Source organism: Asterias rubens, chromosome 1, assembly GCF_902459465.1.
Source record: "Asterias rubens chromosome 1, eAstRub1.3, whole genome shotgun sequence".
Classification (NCBI taxonomy): Eukaryota; Metazoa; Echinodermata; class Asteroidea; order Forcipulatida; family Asteriidae; genus Asterias; species Asterias rubens.
The window spans coordinates 26,119,622-26,140,739 of NC_047062.1; the positions used below are offsets into that span (position 1 = coordinate 26,119,622).

At 40.0% G+C, this 21,118-nt stretch overlaps 1 protein-coding gene across 1 annotated transcript; it reads right to left on the minus strand.

The window, feature by feature from the left end:
* Positions 1 to 281: 281 nt before the first annotated feature.
* On the minus strand, positions 282 to 18,466 carry LOC117291745. The gene is made up of 10 exons (XM_033773636.1): positions 18,381 to 18,466; positions 17,934 to 18,110; positions 10,280 to 10,336; positions 9,802 to 9,921; positions 8,405 to 8,616; positions 7,508 to 7,646; positions 6,260 to 6,568; positions 4,099 to 4,410; positions 1,890 to 1,941; positions 282 to 1,274 (listed from the first exon to the last, which is right to left on the minus strand). Exons 2-9 carry the CDS (start codon positions 17,986 to 17,988, stop codon positions 1,898 to 1,900), a joined length of 1,248 nt encoding a protein of 415 aa, XP_033629527.1. The 5' UTR covers positions 17,989 to 18,110; positions 18,381 to 18,466; the 3' UTR covers positions 282 to 1,274; positions 1,890 to 1,897.
* Between the last annotated feature and the right edge of the window lie 2,652 nt (positions 18,467 to 21,118).

The following is a 21,118-nucleotide window of genomic DNA, read 5'->3' on the forward strand; positions in this document are numbered from 1 at the left end:
TTAAAGCAATAATTTTTTTTCTCAAGGAAGGCCAAGGATGATAATTTGTAGTGATATAAAAGGTTTTTTGAAATAATTTTGCATTTTGGTGGGGTGGAGTTGTAAATATGAGCTAAAAACCAGTTTTTCAGACCCCAAAATCGGCCTAAAATGGCCAAAAAACAAAATGAGCCGTAACCATGGCAACGGGCTATATATAGAATTGAAAATGCAATTTTGTTTACTTGCACCCCAAGGCCCTTCCACCCACTAAGTATAAAAAAAATTCATTTTTTGACCGTGAGCAACTATGTCATTTATTTACCTGAACTGACTGTTAAATAGTCAGCAGTGCTATGAAATTAGGCTTGCATTTTATAGTTATCATTTTCTACATATTAACTATAGTTTAGAGTCTGTAATAATACTAAGATATACGTACAACTTTAAAGACCATCACCATGCAGACACCATCTCTGTTTGGTCTCCTGTGACATGCAACGAAAATAACCCCTATGGCATAGAGGGCCTGGTTATTCCACTCAAACCTATATCCTGAATTCGTATTGGCCCAACTGCAATCTGATTGAGTTCTGTAACCAGATACACTCAATCATACTTTGCTTCTCTTGTCCTAATATATTGTATCCATTGTGTGCAAAGATAGACATGCTTGATGAGATAATATGGTATTGTGTTCATAAGTAACTTGAGAGTTGAGAACAAAGGAAAAGGAGCGGTGAGTGGGACGCCCTCTTTCGTCTCACAGGCCTCTCATTAGAAGAGAAATAATTTGGATGTGATTCTCATCCTTAATTGCTCCGGTGTTTTGCACATTAATTATTAGCACCTCCCGTCACTCTACACTGTTCCCTTACAGACCATGCTTAAGTCCGCCTCTTTACAAATCCCCATTCCCTTAATCGTACAGAACTGATGCCATTCATTCTGAACGGACAGACCCACCGTGTACTCCAGACAGACGATTATCCTTGAAGTACAGTATACCCCCACTACAAAGAAATGAGTAGCCTCCTATGTTTACTGATTATACCGATAAATATTATTCACGGTACACGTTTGATTAATGATTGTAATCGTGTAATAATAACAATTCTTGATTATAAGAAGCAATTAATATCTCCGTTTGATTGTTACATTTATCCTTACGAATAAAATGAAACGTCAATGCACAGGTCCTAACACTTGATACCAAAGTTAGGCAGACCATGACGTGTGTGATGTTTAACTTTGAAACACCACTGCCATTGGCGTTCCAGGCTCCTTCACGGTTTCTATACAATGAAGAAAATAGACAAGTGAATATAATGACAAATATTACCAGGTGTGGACTTCAATGTCTAATCGGTATTGATATTCCTAGGCGGAATATTTCGTTGTTCAAAATGTCAAATTCAAGGCCATTGAATATACAGACCCATTGTTCTTACAGTGATGTCATCAGATTTGTTCGATGTTGACACATTTTACCCCGGAAGCCAACGAACACAATGGCATTTTACACAATGAGGTGGAGGCTTGTCATTTTCAACACTCACAATAATGAGGACTTTATCTTTCGGAAATTGAGTACACAGCAACTTATATTTCCACATCTCCATCGCTTTGATTTGAGTTTTTATTGATATACATTGTGGCTAGAATTATTCGAAAATGATTTCAAGGTTAAGAAATAATTGAATTTAAAGCAACATGTCTAAATGTTTTGTCACTGGTTCAGCGTGCAGTAGACACGGACTGAGTTGGGGGGGGGGTTTATGATTGATATCTGCAGGCTCTCAGCAGAAGAAAACTTATTTTCAAGAGGAGTTAACAGTACGTCTCTGATTAGTTTAAACAACGCGTTTTCATTGTTATGTGTTGTCCATAATAAAACATAATATAATTACCTTAACATTTACTGCAAAGATTCCTGCAAAAAGTAAACCGATTCTCGCCAACCTGTGATGTGAAAATCATTCCCGTAGGCAAAAACCAAAATGAGTAACATGTTATTGCAACTAGATAGTTTCAGTAACGTGACAAAATAGTGTTTCGAAAAAGTAAAACCGGTTATTTCGAGGGTGTGAGCAACAATTGAAGATTGAAGATGTAATGCTCACAGACATGCACGTTGTGGAAATCTTCCTTTGAAATTTTACTTCATGTGTGTAGACTGTTGAGTCACACAAAGTGCAGAGGTTTGTGGATGGCCACGTCTTTATATGCAGACATCTGCAGCACTAAACTGACTTTTTAAACGACATATTAATGTACGTTAAAAACTGTGTTGTCATGTAGTTCAAATAATTGACTCGAAACCTCGTACAATTCTTTACACCCTAACAACACACAGGTCACTGGCAGAATCCAAGTCATAATCCCAGTATTTTTATATCAATTACTGGATTGGCTTGACACAGAACTGGATCGGGCCTCTGGGACCAAGTATCCAGGTAAATTCTGGAAACGGGAATTTTCCAGAGTAAAGTATCGCCATTCACGGTTAAATTAAATCTTAGGGTAAAATACCACCTTTTTGGTAGAAATATGTCATAACAGGTCAATTCTCGTCACATATATGCAAATACGGTTAGCGGCGATATGAAAGGGAAATCGCACAGTTAGCACGAAATCAGCTGCCGAGCAGCTCTATTTAATTGGGCCCTGAAGTCAGAGTTGCAGCATGGTGAACACATTTTTCTTGAGGATTTCTCAGAGAGTTTTATGCATTTTAAGATTTGTTGTTCAAGATTCATCACAGGGGGTTAAAGCAAGACTGCATAAGTTTGTGATCTACTGAAGAAAGGTAGACAGCTTTTCCATCTCAACCTTGATGTAATCTCTAACTGGGATCACTAATAATCACAGTGGTGCACCCGAAAGGGGGGGGGTGGGTCTAGGGCATTGATCCCAGCCCCTCCAAGGTCTTCAATTTGTTTGTTTGATTTATTTGTTTTGATTTTTTTTTGTTTTACAATCTTCGAAAGAAATGTTTGGGGAAAATATGGCCCATCCCCCAAAATAATAAATCCTGGGTGCGTCACTGCTGATAATTTAAATTCTGGTTCTGGTTAAACCACACCAGCCCTCAACAAGATAAAAATAGCAAACCATTTCAGTAACTTTAGAAACAGAAGAGTGAGTTTTGTTGGTGGATTTATTATGTAAAGTATATAAATGTACTAATTTGTAACCTAACACCTGTACAAAAATAGTCATAAAAATGTAAATTTTGAAGAGCCCAACTGTTTCTTAGTGGATTCTGATAGAGGAAGACATGCTCTATCAAGCGATTTTTATTTCGTTGATTTTTGGAATGATACATTATTTCAAAAACTAGGTCAAAGGTCACGATAACAAATTAACTATCACAGTGGCCAACATTTCAGATAATTTATTTTTGACAAAATAATTGATTTGAGCATGCAATTCTCATCATTTTGATATCAAAGTTGCATAATATGCGATAAAAATTGACATGGTTATGACATATTTTTACCAAAAAGGTGGTATTTTTCCCTAAATGTATCAGATTTTAATGGTTTCTGCCCTGACCACATGGTAAGTCCGATCGGGATAAAAAAAGGTGTGCATTCATTGCTCATAATGACCTTTAATCATATACGGATTGTTATAACGCCTTATTGCAAGGACCATGGTAAAAGAACAAGCTGTGTTGAATTAGAGTCTAACGTGGGGGAGTAGTTTGTAGTGGTGTTATTTTTTTATATTGACTTGGTTAACAAATAACTGGCTTTTAAGTGCGCCACCAAGAGTTTGCAAAGGAGAGGTAAATGTGTAAAGACCGTTCAAGTCCCCGGCAAAACAAAACAAAGTCTTTTATTTTTAACCTTTGATTTTTTTATCTGAACACAATCGGCAAACAAAGTATTAGTAAAATTGTTACTACGTCAGTTCCATTATTAAAGTTAACACAAGATAATTTCACAGTCTAGTGTGAGCAGGGAAGTCCATAATATTTCGCTAGGCTCCTTACGAAAAAGGTCGTGCTACTACACTTGCTTCCCACATGTAATTTGAAATATATTAGAATGATGATGGCTCCGGTTTGCAAAGGGTTTTTGATAAGTACCATTTGGCTACATCCGTAATTACCTTTATAACAGGTTACTCCGGCAGTTTCTGTGTTTCTGCACTTTGGTTTTTTCCAGCAATGTGATGGACACTCTGTGATTTTGGCCTCGGAACCGTCACACGCAACCCGATCCATTAAGTTGGGACCACTCCCTTGACCGAAGAAAGCATCCGACTTTGCCTGCCTGGCACCAGGGTAACCCAGCTGTCTGCAGACGACCCCAGCATCAGTCAAGTCCCACTCATTGTCGCAGATGGCGCCCCATGTACCATTCACATTGACCTCAACCCTTCCACTTCCCCTGGTTGGTCCGTCCACAAGCCTTACAGTGTCTTGTTAAGATAGGGAAGAGTGAATAGAAACAATGTAGCCGAGTCGAAATGGAAAGAGGGGTAGACAATTTTACCACGATCAGTTTTAAGCTTGACATTTTCTGCATTAAAACCACTAAAAAATAATAAAGAGTAAACTCAACCGGATTGTGCTCACGTATATAAACAACCATAGTTTGTATAGCGAAGCGGGCACCTTAGTAGGCGTAGGTTTGTTTGTATATAAACAACCAGAGTTTTTACAGCGAAGCGGGCAATTTAGTAGGCGTAGGTTTGTTTGTTTATAGACAACCAGAGTTTGTATAGCGAAGCGGGCAACTTAGTAGGCGTAGGTTTGTTTGTATATAGACAACCGGAGTTTGTATAGCGAAGCGGGCAACTTAGTAGGCGTAGGTTTGTTTGTATATAAACAACCAGAGTTTGTAAAGCGAAGCGGGCAACTTAGTAGGCGTAGGTTTGTTTGTATATAAACAACCAGAGTTTATATAGCGAAGCGGGCAACTTAGTAGGCGTAGGTTTGTTTGTATATAGACAACCATAGTTGGTATAGCGAAGCGGGCAACTTAGTAGGCGTAGGTTTGTTTGTATATAGACAACCAGAGTTTGTATAGCGAAGCGGGCAACTTAGTAGGCGTAGGTTTGTTTGTATATAGACAACCGGAGTTTGTATAGCGAAGCGGGCAACTTAGTAGGCGTAGGTTTGTTTGTATATAAACAACCAGAGTTTGTAAAGCGAAGCGGGCAACTTAGTAGGCGTAGGTTTGTTTGTATATAGACAACCGGAGTTTGTATAGCGAAGCGGGCAACTTAGTAGGCGTAGGTTTGTTTGTATATAAACAACCAGAGTTTGTAAAGCGAAGCGGGCAACTTAGTAGGCGTAGGTTGATTTGTATATAGACAACCAGAGTTTGTATAGCGAAGCGGGCAACTTAGTAGGCGTAGGTGTGTTTGTATATAGACAACCGGAGTTTGTATAGCGAAGCGGGCAACTTAGTAGGCGTAGGTTTGTTTGTATATAAACAACCAGAGTTTGTAAAGCGAAGCGGGCAACTTAGTAGGCGTAGGTTTGTTTGTATATAGACAACCAGAGTTTGTATAGCGAAGCGGGCAACTTAGTAGGCGTAGGTTTGTTTGTATATAGACAACCATAGTTGGTATAGCGAAGCGGGCAACTTAGTAGGCGTAGGTTTGTTTGTATATAGACAACCATAGTTGGTATAGCGAAGCGGGCAACTTAGTAGGCGTAGGTTTGTTTGTATATAGACAACCAGAGTTTGTATAGCGAAGCGGGCAACTTAGTAGGCGTAGGTTTGTTTGTATATAGACAACCGGAGTTTGTATAGCGAAGCGGGCAACTTAGTAGGCGTAGGTTTGTTTGTATATAAACAACCAGAGTTTGTAAAGCGAAGCGGGCAACTTAGTAGGCGTAGGTTTGTTTGTATATAGACAACCAGAGTTTGTTTAGCGAAGCGGGCAACTTAGTAGGCGTAGGTTTGTTTGTATATAGACAACCATAGTTGGTATAGCGAAGCGGGCAACTTAGTAGGCGTAGGTTTGTTTGTATATAGACAACCATAGTTGGTATAGCGAAGCGGGCAACTTAGTAGGCGTAGGTTTGTTTGTATATAGAATTGGAAGAAAATAAGAGACGTATTTTGTGAGAAAGATTATTGACAACTCATCCTTCGAGTTATCAATCGATGCGGTTATTACCTTAAATAATGAAGATATCGATTTGAGAAATTGAATCATGAAGTTAAAAAAAAATAGGTTTAGTTTCAAACGTCGAAGGCTTTCTGATAATCTTCACAAAAAAAAGCCACAAGACCATCGACCCACATCGACTTACTTGGTTTGCAGACTACTCCAGCAGTGCTGGTGCATGGATCGTTTTCCCTGCAAAGAAATGGGCACCAGGAAAGATATGGCTCCGTCCCTTTACAAGCAACTCGATCCATTACAATAGGAAGTTCTGTCGCTCCGTAAAATGATCCAATCTTTGCCTCACTTGCCTCTAGGAAACCAAGCTGCCAGCATACAGTAGTCGCATCTTGTATGTCCCAGTTTGTATCACATACCGCACCCCAAGCACCGTCATGGTAAATCTCGACTCGACCTCTAAGTGCGTCATCACCTCCAGCTAGCCGGATGATACCATCTTCAATAAAACAATACAATGTTTGTATCACACCTAAAAAGTATGTTTTGCCCTATCTTGATAAAAAAAACACATTTTAAGGGGGATGAAATAGCTTAAACTAAATTAGATTGGTTTAAAAAAGTTGGTTTTGACAGCAGCCTAAATGAGTCCAGTGTAGTTGAGGCATGGATGTGGACGGGAAGGTTATTTCATCAGAGAGTGGGTGTGACAATTGATGAGGAGGCGCATTTTCTGTAGCTAGTGCGGGGGATATGACCAGAGTTGAATTCCAGGTGGGCAGTAAATGATGATCGGAGAACACGAGACGTAGGTTGCTTCATGTGAATAAGTCATTCTGAGATACATTTAGGGGCCAGACCATGTTTAACTTTGTATGCAAAAGTAAGAACTTAAAATCGGATCCTTTTAGACACCAAGGAGCCAGTGTAAGGAGCGCAGAAGGGGAGTGATGTGATCTGATTTCTGTGATCTGATGTGATGTGATCTGTGCGAGACACTGAGTTCTGTATTAATGGAGGGGAGCAATGTTGGATTGATGTAGAGACTGTTGCAGTGATCGAGGTAAAACAAAGTAGTGAAAGCATGAACCAGTCGTTCAGTGGTACTTTGTTCTAAGTAGCGTCTAAGCTTTCCGATCTTGTGGATTCCAACAGGCAGCGGAACGACATGTGTTCTTGGTGAGTTTGTGTAGGGTTAAATGGTGATCAAGGGTGACTCCGAGATCTCTAACGGTCTAAATTGTTTGATATTTTTTATATTAGCATGGATTACATATACAAAATATGCTTTGAACTTATAACAGCTTATAACCGTTAACTTCATGTAAGATCCAGAAAATGTTATTCTTGAGCGTCAAGAAATGTCTATAGTGATGTGTTTTATAAGAATTACTAATTTGACATGTTTATATAGCATAATGCCGAGTTTTAACGTTACCTCGGCATCCAAGAACTTCAAATGCAAAGTAAGGATAAGAATTAGTCCAAGTCAGTGTCATTATTCGAAGGAATCTGGTCCTCAATATCTCAGGGAAGGTGACAGTTACTCGTTCACCATCAGCGACATTCCCGTTAAACTAAAAGAGAAAAACAGTAATTTTTCGTTTGAAGGTTAATTTGTAATAAATAATATATTGATATTATAGTACCCAGTGACACCCATGGCGCTTCAACATTCCCCATCACTTGCCCATGTCAGCTCCCTTGGGATTGTATAGCCTGTGCTGCCACATAGCGCACCAAGCTAAATCGATCCCTGCCCTTATCATGGTATCCGTTTACCCGTTGAAGAGAGAATCAATTAAATAAGAGTGTCTTGAGCAAGTAAACAAGTGTTAACTTTGATCTTACCATTAACAGGGTTATTTTACGTGCAGGCGTTTTTGTTGAATATTATTATTATAATAAAAATTGTACAATATTTAACAATTGTGTCAATTTGGCTAAAACAAACATTGTATGATAGTAAACAAAACAAAAAACAAAAACATCATACAAACACGTTTTTGGAAACGTTATTGATGTTATAATTGATGTTAAATTTGCATCGGGGATAAAGGGGGAAACAAATATATATATATATTATTGTTGTTGTTGAAAATAAATATTAAAAAATGTAGACAATCCATGTAGACCGGTCTCCAGTCCAGAGAATTGATATTTGTATAAATCCAATTATTATGTCTAATTGCCCAGTCCCTCGGAAAAGAGATATCTGTATAAACCAAACCCTCCGAACCAGTCAACACTCGCAAATTACAAAGGTACCTAAATCAAACACTAGCGTCGCTAATCAAGACTAGGGAGCTCCTAGATACAAGAGATGGTATCTGACCTGTACGGTTTCTCCGTCTGCATTCTCCAAGTCATGCCAGCTTTCAGATTCTCCCGTTGAACTGTACTTAACGCTGAAGGTTTCCATGTAGTATGATGAATGACCCTGTACAATCAGTCCAGTAACGACTGGGCCTGGTAGTCCAAGATCAACTTGAATCCAAGAGTCTGCTGCATCCTCTGCAGTTGGTATCCATTTGGTATAGCTGCTTCCTGTGTATAAAAACAAACGTCACTGATGAATGCTATTCTTTAGCAGAACTTAGAATCAATCCCTTATCCATTCCAATAAATTGTTATTTTCAAAGTTGATCATCACTTCCTACAAATGGTATATTTCGATTATTTCGTCGCAAACATATAGGGGTTATAATTAATGAAACACTTCCCTGAGGCCACTTCCATTATTACCTAGTAGTTTAATTGCTATAATATGGACTCCATGGTCAGTGTGCTTCTTTTTGTGCTATATTTTTTCACGTTTAGCAAATGCTCCTCTGGGTTCGTCACGTCTTTCAGATACCTTCTTCGACTTCCAACTAGCTGGACAAATTGTTGGGACGGCGTCGTGTTTAAGAATGGCTCTTCTCGTCATGTCAAATGAGTGGTGTATCCCGGATTCGAAGCACGACGGCTCGAAGTGTTTCGCTGCATAGCGCTGAAAAAGACGTCGGACCGGACCACTTTGCTCTAATTAATCTGACTTTCGCAGCCCACAACCGCCTATACTTGGGATCTGCAGGAAACAGATGAAGACTGACCCCATCTTTAGTTGTTTTGCTGCATCCAGCAGCAATACACCTGGTCGGCATTGCCGGAAAAATGCCAGAAAAAAACCTTTTTCGCAGCGTACAAACTCACGTCTTAGAATTACATGTACTTTTGCACGTGTTTTTATCTACGCATCGAGGGGGCCTACGTCACAAAAGGGGTAGGCGGAGTCAACCCCCCAGCACTTAATTAATTTTTTTTACATATAAATCATGACAAACAATTGCTTACAAAATTGTTTTATTGTTAATAAACATATACTCTTATGTTTAAAAGAAAAGAAATCCTATTTCCAGGTGCCTCTAAATAAGCTTTTTGTATTCCTTTTAATTTGAATGTACATTGTTTTGTGTTTCAGCCAGTAGGCTGCATGCAATAAGCAGTTTTTTAATTAAAACCACAATTTTTATAATAATAATAATAATAATTGTATGTCTAGACACTCTTCCTTAGTTCGTAGCAAACACAAAAAACTCACAAAAATTTCTGACACAAAGATACATAAGGACTGCTATCCATGGAACCATCAACTTGAACCAGGAGGGATAAAGTGAGTAGATAAGACTAGTATGTGGATCAGGTCAGCAAGTTCTGCCTGCAGTTAAACGGAAATGGAGTATGACTTGCCTTCATTGAGTCGAGCTTGTGGAGGTAAATATGTCGCCGAATGAGATGATGATGCAGTAATACTCCCATCAGGGATCGCCCCACTCTCCATTCCCAACGGTCCAATGGTACATGCTGGTCCTGAAATAAGTCAATAAAACAATCATTTCATCAAATCTAAAATCAAGATCTTCTGTTTCCAATTATGATACAGTATGGAGGATGAACATAAATAAAACTGCAGCTTTGTAGTAAAGTTGATGGTTGTCATTTGTGCTCATAACAGGCTTGAATGTTTTGTGCTCAAGCAGGGTATAGTACACAGTCCACTAAAGTCGCAATTGGGGCTGACTACTTTACAAGCAATTCAATTAAATGGTGTTTACTGACAATTTATTAAATTTTTAATCCCGTTTAATAATTATTTAGTTTAAACTTATAAGATAAACACCAGTTTTGCAAGAAGGGAGGTATATTTAGACTGCATTTTAATGTTCACCGTCTGAATATGATCCCGGGGTTTCCTGGTTGCTGATTGGATGGGCCAGACAAAGTCCTGCAACAAGAAACAAAAATAGATTTTCACTTCCATGTTTATAAAAATATTTGAGATTGTGTGTAAAACCCTGCAGCGTGGGCCGGTGTCAGCACATAGTGACATATTTTAATATTCCATTGCCTTAAAAACCACATCGTATACATTGTCAGCTCATTATGCCACGATATCCTAAGTTGGACCATGCCACGTGTCCTAGAGGGGATGTCAATCAACAAGGGGGTTAGTCAGCTAAGGAAAGGAGGGGACGGGACAAAACTCTGCCAGCATACTTTGTGTAAATGGTATGCCAGATGAAACCGACTTGAGCTTATTTAACCAAGGCCATTCATGTAAATCAACGGTTTAAAGTGGGTTTAAGTGTTTGTTTGTTTGTTTGTTTGTTTGTTTGTTTGTTTGTTTGTTTGTTTGTTTGTTTGTTTGTTTGTTTGTTTGTTTGTTTGTTTGTTTGTTTGTTTGTTTGTTTGTTTGTTTGTTTGTTTGTTTGTTTGTTTGTTTGTTTGTTTGTTTGTTTGTTTGTTTGTTTGTTTGTTTGTTTGTTTGTTTGTTTGTTTGTTTGTTTGTTTGTTTGTTTGTTCGTTCGTCTGTGCTGCTGTAAATGGGGGTATCAACCCCTCGGTAAAGTGAACGCTCAGTTTTGTTCAAAAAGTGTAAAAGGGGGGCATTTCATACATTGCACATAATCATATGCACCCTCTATGCATTATTTACTTATTTGTATAAGTATTTATTTCTATCAATGATTATTTGTTTATTTGTTTATTTATTTATTTATTTTTGATAGTTAGTTTTTTAATTATTTATTTATTTATTCATTTGTTTATTTACTTAGTGATTGATTGATTGATTGATTGATTGATTGATTGATTGATTGATTGATCGATTGATTGATTGGTTGATTGATTGATTGACTTTTTTGACTTTTCAAAGCAAACACAAAATATACAGAATTTACAAAAAACATAGAAACTAAAAAGTTACGTTAATAATAGACAATAAATAACTGTGACAAAAAAGATCAGTAGCTGGGATTGAAATAACGCCCAAATTAACACTTAAGCAAATACATTAGCATGGCATGGTAAACAAGGAATAGAAACAGAATTACAGAGTCCATTCAATGGCATTATCAGTGATCTTGAACATGTTGCAGAGACCCCATTTCTTGAGGAAGAGGGGAACATTGTTCTGGAGCTGGTAGTAGCGGTACTCTATTATGATTTTAATTTTGATACGGTGTTTCCAGGTGTGAAGGCAGTCTTTGAGATTGGAGTGTACATATTAACCAGTAAACACTAGCTTTAAAGCTAACAATTAAATAATTGGCTAAATCAACGTTTTCTCTCGGTCGGCCCCTGCTGTGGTGGATGAGGCACCAGTATGTTTCGAAAGTTAGTGTCATTGTGGGAAGTAGTTGTGTGATGCATCGATGCAGAAGGTTGAGTGCTGGTTGAATTGATGGACAGTGGAAGAAGAGATGTAGCAGAGTTCCTTTTTCTGATGGTCCACACCAGCCGCACGTTTTTGGTAGACTTCGGTCGATGTAATGGAGAACTTCCTGCGAGGGTAGAATTTTATGCAGTAACCGGTACTGTACATCACCCTCTTTCTTGGAGATGGGTGATTTGTAAACATTTTTCCACGGTATTGTAGTGTTCATTTGCAGGATGTCCCTGTGCCAAGGGGTTCGGGGGTTGTCCGGCAGAGTATTGAGTTCGTTGTTGAAGACTGTGTACAGGTGTTTGGAGGGAAAGTTGGATTCACTTTTGATGTCGTTAATTTTGATGTCAGGTGTTGGAAAGTTCAAGTGGGGAAAAGACTCAGTTCCTTCGTCAGGAGTCGTTGTAGCACCCCTTTTGTCGAAGAGTTTGGGGAAGAGATCTCGTAAGGTTTGTCTTATGTGTGACAATTCTGTTGCAAGTGTTCTTGAAGAAAGCGGGCGTAGTCCCATCCGATGCTGTTTTTGAACGTCTTCAGCTGAGATCCACTTTCCGTTCTTGTCGAGTAGTTGACTGATTAGTGTGACACCACATGAAAGGAGCCGACCAGAGAGAAGTTTTTTGTTACCATGGCTACATAAAATCAAACTATTAATAGGCATATTCACAACATAATTAACAGAGGCAGGTGGTACGCTCGTGGTGGCTTTCGATGTGATCCAAGCTTTGAGAATTTCTGCTTGGAAAACGGGGAGACTGGTAAGATATTTCACTTCAAGATTGGTATAAAAGAGTTGAAAATCGTGACCTAGATTACGATACATGTGACAATAGTGGATAAGAAAATAAAAGGCAGGGTGTTTATTTTTACAAAACAAACGCTGAAGAACAGAAAATCTATAAGTCATCACACGGGATTTAAGACAGACAAGACCAAGTCCCCCTTTCAATGGGGACTGGAAAAGCACTTTTCTATTGAGCATATGACGTTTTTGAGACCAAACAAAATTGATGAGAGTTTCCTGGAGTTCATCTAAAACTTGTTCTGGTAGAGGGAGAACAGCGAGAAAATGCAGCAATTTCGAGGCAGCTATCTGATTGGCTATAATGATTTTGCCTTTGAAAGACATGGTCCTTGCTAGACCACTCCACCTCGAAAGAGCGTTATTCAGTTTTTCTTTGCACAATTTCCAGTTTTTTTGTCTAGAAGTTTCTGTGTTTCCCAGATGAACTCCAAGGAATCTGACATCACTGTTGTTCCAGAGAAAATTGAGTGGTTGGTCTTGTCTGTCTATCCATGCTCCGACCCACAACCCTTTACATTTATTAACATTAAGACAAGCAGATGATGCCCGACTGTAAATAGTGTAAATATCATTCAATACTTGAAATGCTTTGTTGGATGAAACAAAAACTGTGACGTCATCTGCATAAGCAGAAACAGTCAGGATCCTGTCGGAACCCGGAAGTGACATACCATAATTTTGTAAGTTACGTCTGATGGTATGAAGAAGGGGTTCGATAGCAATGGAATATAACAACCCTGAGAGGGGGCATCCTTGACGAATACCTCTCTCAAATGGGAGTGGGGCTGTTAGCGTGGACTGGACTTTGACTGTGCTTTGGACATCCGTGTAAAGAAGACGGATGAGGGAAACAAAGTGCTCACCAAAACCCATTGTTTGCAGCGTCTTAAGTAAGTAGTCATGGTCAATGCTATCGAACGCCTTCTTTTGGTCCAAATTACACAAGGCGAGAGGCAGGTCAGAATGGTTGGCGTACATGATGCTGTCTCTTATGACATTGATGTTGTCATAAATGGGGCGCTCTGGAACTGCATAACATTGATCGAGGTGAACGACGTCGCCGATGACATTTTTCAGCCTGTTGGCCAAAGCTTTGGCGAGAATTTTATAGTCAGTGTTGAGGAGGGAGACTGGTCTCCAGTTGGAGATTTCCTGAAGGTCCCCCTGCTTGGGCAGGAGAGTAATGACAGCTCTCATGCACGTTGTGGGAAGGGTGAGGCCATCTAGACCAGGGGTTTTATTTTTATTGAGTTGTTTGACGGCTTGATCCAATTCTTCAATTGAGATTAGTAGATCACATGTTTCAGAATCGGCGGGATCAAGGGTGGGTATGTTCTTGAAAAGGTAATTCTTTGCAGTTTGGGAAGTGGGAACATGAGAATAGAGGTCTTTGTAAAAGGAATGGACATGCTGGCGTATTTCACTCGGATCTTCTGTGACAATGCCATTGCTTAATCGCTTTCCGTGGTGAGTATTTGCAGAGGAGTTTTGTTTTTCCAGATTGAAAAAGAACGTTGAGCATGAGTCACCCTCGCTTTCGAGTTGAAAGCGCGAGCGAACTATGGCTCCTTGAGCTTCCTGTTTGTAGATGTTATTGAGTGCATGTCTCTGATCGAGAAGGAATTCTTTCATATCTGGGCTGAGATCGGGGGAGGATTGAAGGTCATCAATGTCATTCTGGAGTTTTTGAATCAGAGCACGTTTTTCATTGGCACATTTTGTACCATAGGTCTGAGTGATGTTTTTGATATGGGCTTTGCCCATGTCCCACCAAGTACAAATATCAGGGTAAGAGGGGAGTTTAGTTTGCCAATTAGTCCAGAACAGGGAGATGATGTGTTTGTAGTTTTCGTCTTGGAGGAGAGTGTTGTTAAAGTGCCAGTAGACGCTTCCCTTGGGACGATGTGAGCTAGATTTACAAGCAACACTGACTGCACTGTGATCTGACAGGCTGCAAGGGATTATGTTGCATTTAGAAACAGTGGAAGCCAAATGCGAAGGTAGGTATATGCGATCAAGCCTCGCTTTCGACATAGTTATATTGTTGTTACGGAGCCAGGTGTATTTCCTTTGTTCTGGGTTATGTTCTCGCCAAATATCGCAAAGAGTGTTTTTGTTGACCAGATTCGACAGGGTGGTGGCTATTTTGTGCCTTTTCTCGTGAGTGATAGCAAGGCGGTCAAGAGAGGGATTGTGGGTACAGTTAAAATCACCGTCTATAAGTATTTCACCTCGATCATGCTGTGCACAGTGGCGTTCCAGAGCTTCCAACATTTTTCCTGCCTCTACGTCTCCTTGTGGAACAAGTACATTATACAGATGATATTTATTAGAATCAAGTTCAATTTCAGTGTAAAGAGCGTAACTTTGATAAAGAACAGCATGACTAAAAAGCACAGATATATTATTTTTGACAAGAGTAGCCACGCCCGATCCCCTCGTTTTGCCTGGAGTACTATTGATTTGATGTTGCCAATGTTTCAACACAGTTGAGGAGGTAGGTGAATCATTGACTTCTTGTAAGAAGACTACGTCAGGGTTAAAACAAGACTGTTTAATGAACTCATGGAATGAGGTATTACGAGTCGGATTGGAGCATCCTCCCGTGTTTATTGATACGAGAGAGAACGCCATACTGACTAACAGAAAATAGTTCATCAGTCATTTTGGAATCAGGCGTGACACATCTTCTATGTCTAGACCTTTGACAAGTTTGCGGATTCTCATTTGCATATTTCTGTTTAGGAGGGGGGGGGAACTACGCAGGGGTTTCAGTTGTTTTACAAGCCCAGGGATGTCTCAATTGAACTTTTTGGCTGCGTGCTTTTACACATTTCAGAAAGGCTGTCATTTGTTTTTGCGAGAGGGGGCCTGTGGGGATGGACAAGTCTCCTTCTTTGCACTCCAACTCACTGGGTTGCGAGTTGGTTTCGGATAGGATGGATGCCGTGTCGTCTGTTTCGATGTCACTCATATCCACCCTCTCCTGTGTTGCATCTGGGGGTAGTTGAGATTGATGGGAGACGTCACTAGCGTTGTCGTCATCACCATCAAGAGCTTGAGTGAGGGATGGTGTGTCTGTGTGGTCATCATTTGGTGGTTTTAGTGTCTTTTTCGGAGGAGAGTCGGACTTCAGTTTGGTAAGTCTATGACTGGGTGGAGACGGGGTCTTCTTTTTCCGTTTTCTCAGGACTTCCGAGAACGTCTCCCTTGATGGTCTAGGAGATTGATCTGTAGCTTTTGGGATCGGAGTCACCAATGCTGGAGTAGTGGGTGGGTCTGGATTGGGTGAGTGGGTTGGTGGTTGGGAAGGGCTTGGGGAATTTTGGGGGTTAGGGTTGAGGGGGCGGGGTATGGGTGGGGTTTGAGAGGGCTTGGAGTGCGGTTTGGTTGAGGGTTGGGTTGGGGATGAGGTTTGGGTGGGGGATGGGGGTGAGGAGGGGGGTCGTACCCCAGCCTGCTTCGTTTTGAGCTTTTGGTTCTTCGTTGTCATTGGTAGCTTGGTTTTGACGGTTTCTAGCTGATTTCGGTGGGTGTTTTGGGTCAGATTTGCTTCGGTGCACGAAGGTTGGTTTGGGGTTGATGGGGTTTTTGTCCTGTGATCCGTCATCTTCGCTGTCGTCTGATGCTGCGGTTTTCTGTTTCTTGCAGTTTCTCCGTGTGTGTCCATGTTCCCCACAGGCAAAACATTTAACCAAAATCTGTGGAAAGGAAAACCCTGTAGTTTCCCCCTGCGTAAGCGATGTTAATATGACCAGGGATATTGATATTTGGCTCTATGAAAACATGCACTTGGTGGCGGAATGATAGAACATGAGCCAAGTTTTCCTTCATTCCAATGGGTATGGATCTGATGGGTGAAACAATGTTACAGAAATCGCTAATGTTTTCTTCTAAAATATGGTCTGGAATTTCAGGATAAACATTGGAAAAGAACTAATCAAGTCGTTTGACGTACAAGCGGTGAAATATAAATCAAAGATAATATAAACCATACCTTGTGTAACAGCTTCTTCAGCGTGTTTTCTATCGTTAAAATACATGGCTACACGATTTCCTGCTATTCTGGATGCATAGAGGATCGTCTCGGGTGGTAGGGTTTTAGCCATTTCATTGACATAAGTTGAAATCGGAACATTCTCTCTCACATCAAAGACTATGCCATTGTTGCGGCTCATTTTAGAATGTTGACTATTGGTATACATGGAATGTCCATTGTCGGTCCGGGGCTGGTATGCCCTCGCTCTCCCACCCCGGCTCATGGTGCCGTTGGGGTAGTGAGGGCGAGATCACCCGATGCCACAACCAGAAATGCAAGAAAACTACACCAAAATATATAAGAAAAATCCCCAGGATAGTCCTGAGGGTTCTACAACATAATTACAATATATGGTAATAATTACGATACATACAGTAGGTCCGAAGACGCTCAAAAACCAAAATTTAGCCAGCCACGATGTACGAGCCTACCACCAGTAGATTGATCGATTGATCGATTGATTGATTGATTGATTGATTGATTGACTTTTTTGACTTTTCAAAGCAAACACAAAATATACAGAATTTACAAAAACATAGAATCTAAAAAGTTACATTAATATTATAATAGACAATAAATATCTGTGATTGATTGATTGATTGATTGACTGTTTTTTATTTTTTTTTATTTTTTTTTTATTTGAGTGTTCGTTTGTTTGTTTGTTTACGAATCAGGGAAGCCATTTATCATTGTTGCATAAAATATGACTGATGGGCGTTGTTTATAGTCTGGGTCTCTAAACATAAACAGGAGAGCTGTTCCAGCTACCTGGTCGGAGCTGGTTAGAGTATTAAATATTATATAATAATAATAACAACACAATGTTGTATGAAAACGAAAAGCGTTTCGGCTTGGCAAGTCCGGTGTAAGGTCCGATAACTCCAATGAATAAACAGCATCCTTCAAAATGTAAAAACAAAAAAAGGAGACCGCCACAAGGGCTAAGCAGCTCACAGTAGTGTGCCGGCACGTTAATCTGGACGTTATTGGTTCAAGTCCTGTTCTGGTCATTTGTTCTTTCTTCAACACTCAACAAAACATTGATTAAGAATGAGTGAGTGACTGGACAAGATTTTCACCCAAAGCGGGTAAAATAGCTTGTAATTTTTTCGGGAATTCAATGTTCATGTTACGACCAAGCCGAAACTGTCTTCTTTTAAAAGTTCAATCAAGTACAATTTTTATGAATTATTTTGTATTTGACAAGATTTATACTAATAATACTCAATGATCATGTTTGTTTTACACTAAGACTTGTTATAACTGAGTCATATGTGGATAATACGCTGAAGTTGAATCAACAAAACACTCACCGACTAGAAGTACACCCAGCAGCAGCATCGAACTAGCGAAGGCACTAGTAGACATGGTGAGATGGTTGTAGGTTCAAGAAATGACGGCACAATATTCTAGCACAATGCTCGGGCACGGTCCTACATAAAAATGACGGCACAAAATGCTATCTCAATGGACAGGCACGCTCCTCTGATCTGAAACCCGAAAATAAATGATGTTATATATACTCATGTCCAACATGTGTCAACAATCCAAGTTTATAACTTGAATCCGGGTACCGGAATGACTGAAAATAACGGATCTATTTCTGTGAGACTGAAGTTACTGAAGTTCATAGTTTCTAGGTTGTTAAAAAAGAAGTTACACTTGTATAGGCCGAATCAACTCTTTTTTTTAGCAGCCCCTGACAAGAGCTAATCATACTGTAAAAATTAACATTAATTTCAAACCATCCGATTCCTCACCCCCTGTAAATACTACACGACTGTCATTGGTTACTGCAGCGTGCAGACCGTGTGAAAAGTTAACACCTCCTTTGTACTGTTGATTGATTTCATACTTTTCTTCAAAGCTATTAAGGTGCGTTCGATGATCCCTGGGTCGACCCCGCGGTTCCCATCAAGCTAATCGAACGATCACACTCGCCCTCTCGTGGTAACGTCATGCACCTCGGGTCACCCCAAGTGACCCACTCCACAAGCAGGGCATTTTTGGCTGACCCGGGTGAGCCCCTGGATTGACGTTAAACCTATTTGAACGCACCGGGGCAGACCGGGGTCGACCCAGGGAAGCTAAACGAACGCACCCAAAGCTATTCGAACGCACCGGGGGCAGGCCGGGGTTGACCCAGGGATGCTAAACGAACGCACCCAGTAAAACCTTTCTAGACACTGTACATGTAGTTTAGAAACTTGTCGGTCGGTCATGTGCCTTTAGTGTCCACTGCCTTTAACCCCTAAAAATCAGGTCATTTGTAAAATGACCTGAAACAAATATTATTGTTCGGTATAAATTACAGTTGAACGGATAACAAAACAAACAAACAAGCATTGCCTTACAATGTAGATACATGAAATGACTATAAACAATATTCTACTTCAATGCTCTGGCACGCTCAAAATCGAAACCAAAAAGGTAATATTAAACTCATGTCCAACATTGTCATTGAACCTAGGAGGTTATCTTGAATCCAGGTATGTGTAAGTTTAATATTGATAAACAATGACTGGAAATAACAGATCAGCTTCTGTGACACTTTGCAGTTCATAGTTTCAAGGTTGTTGGTTAAAACCTTTATGGTGCAAAGGCGGACTTTCAAACCATATGAGTCAAATGTTTGACTCCCATAAATGGCCGACTGTGTTAGTTCGCACAATAAAAGAAAAACACGCAATTTCGAGGCAAACTTGTGCGGATCATTGTATTCTACTTTTAAAACATCTTTCCAACCATATGCATTTTATAAAAAACGGTTACAGACGCTTTTTATAAACCAACTCATCCGATCCAAGGCAACGTGTTCCTTTAACTATTAAGCGAGCAATGTTGTCCAAGTGTACTGCAATAACTGGGGCGTTTAAATCCACACCACGGGTGTTGTCACATGCCAAGAAGAGAATCAAAATAATACACCATAGAGTGCTAAAATAACACCCACTTCTTTAAAATCAATTACATTAGTGTTATTTTAACACCATTGGCCTATGTGACAACACCTACGGTCTCAGTATTTAACACCCCAGTTTTCCCAGTTTGTATTGATGGTGCACCACTCATGGTTTTAAAGTCATAACTTCATGTAAGAAGGTCCATTTGTAATGTTATTGAAGCTGTGTTTTGTTGTATCATTTTTAATAGATACAAAAACCCAAAGTATAAATCAGAAATTAGTCATTAACAATTTCTTCTTTACAAATAATTTGCCTACATCCTTCATTTCAATGTTAACCATGGAGATCCAAGTAATGGTATCGGGATGTTGCATGGACCTGGTAATACTTTTACTCGTACTCCCAACGTAGGCTAGGCCTATACGCATACTCGAGTAGGCCTGCTATTTGGATACCTATGTGTATTTGGTACCGGCAAGTTCTTGGTACCCGGCCAAAAAATAATAATAATAATAATAATAATAATAATAAGGGATCTGTGTAAGAAGTATGGTGTCAAAGTGCTTGCGAAATGGTACGACCATGTTCCGGAGAAAGTTGTAGAGACCGACCAGGTCAAGATCCTATGGGACTTTAACATTCAGACCGATCATGTTATACAACATAGGCGTCCGGATGTTGTGCTATTAGATAAGACGAAGAAGATGTGTCATCTCATTGACATAGCTGTGCCAGGTGATATAAGGGTAGCTTCGAAGGAGATGGAAAAGATCGAGAAGTACCAGGACCTGGCCAGGGAACTTCGTAAGATTTGGCAGGTAAAGGTAAAAGTAGTCCCCGTGGTGGTTGGAGCACTTGGCACCATTCCCAAAGCACTGGGGAAACATCTAGATGAAATAGGGACAAATGTGAGGGTAGATCTGTTACAGAAGGCAGCGCTTTTGGGAACAGCGAGGATCCTGAGAAAGACCCTTGAGATCTAAGGCTACGGGACGTAGCCCGACTCGAGGAGTTACCGGCAACCAGTAGAATAATCTTATTCGATTGTATATAGCTATCCAGACATATTAAGGGTTATGGGGGTAAAGTCTAACTGTTGAAGGATATCCTCATATATAATGATACAACTTATAATGATACAAAAAATTACTAAGCGTCAGTCAGTTGCATCGACCACTTTTCATTATTGATTTATTTTTCAAGAGTTTGGGTCTCCTAAAAAGTTCGTTACAACTGCCCTGAACTTTGTGCTGTTTTACAGTGTTTAAATGTTTTTACGGAAATGGTTAACACAAACTCAATAAGTCATCATTATTGTTGGGTATGATTACGTCACCAATAATTAAACGAGGAGAACGCATCTGTGAGGAACGAGATTCGCTCGTCCCCAGCGCCATGCTTTAGACAAGACTGGCCGCTGGGACCGAGCGAATAAAATGAGATTGAGGCCAGGGTAAAGTCAAAGGAGGGCGCTAGACATAGGAGTACATCAGAGCCGTATATTAGGCTCTGGAGTACATCACAGGAGGGCGCTATCTCCAATTGAGCCAAGAAGAAAAAAATTGCGTAAAAAAATTCGTAATCGTATCGTT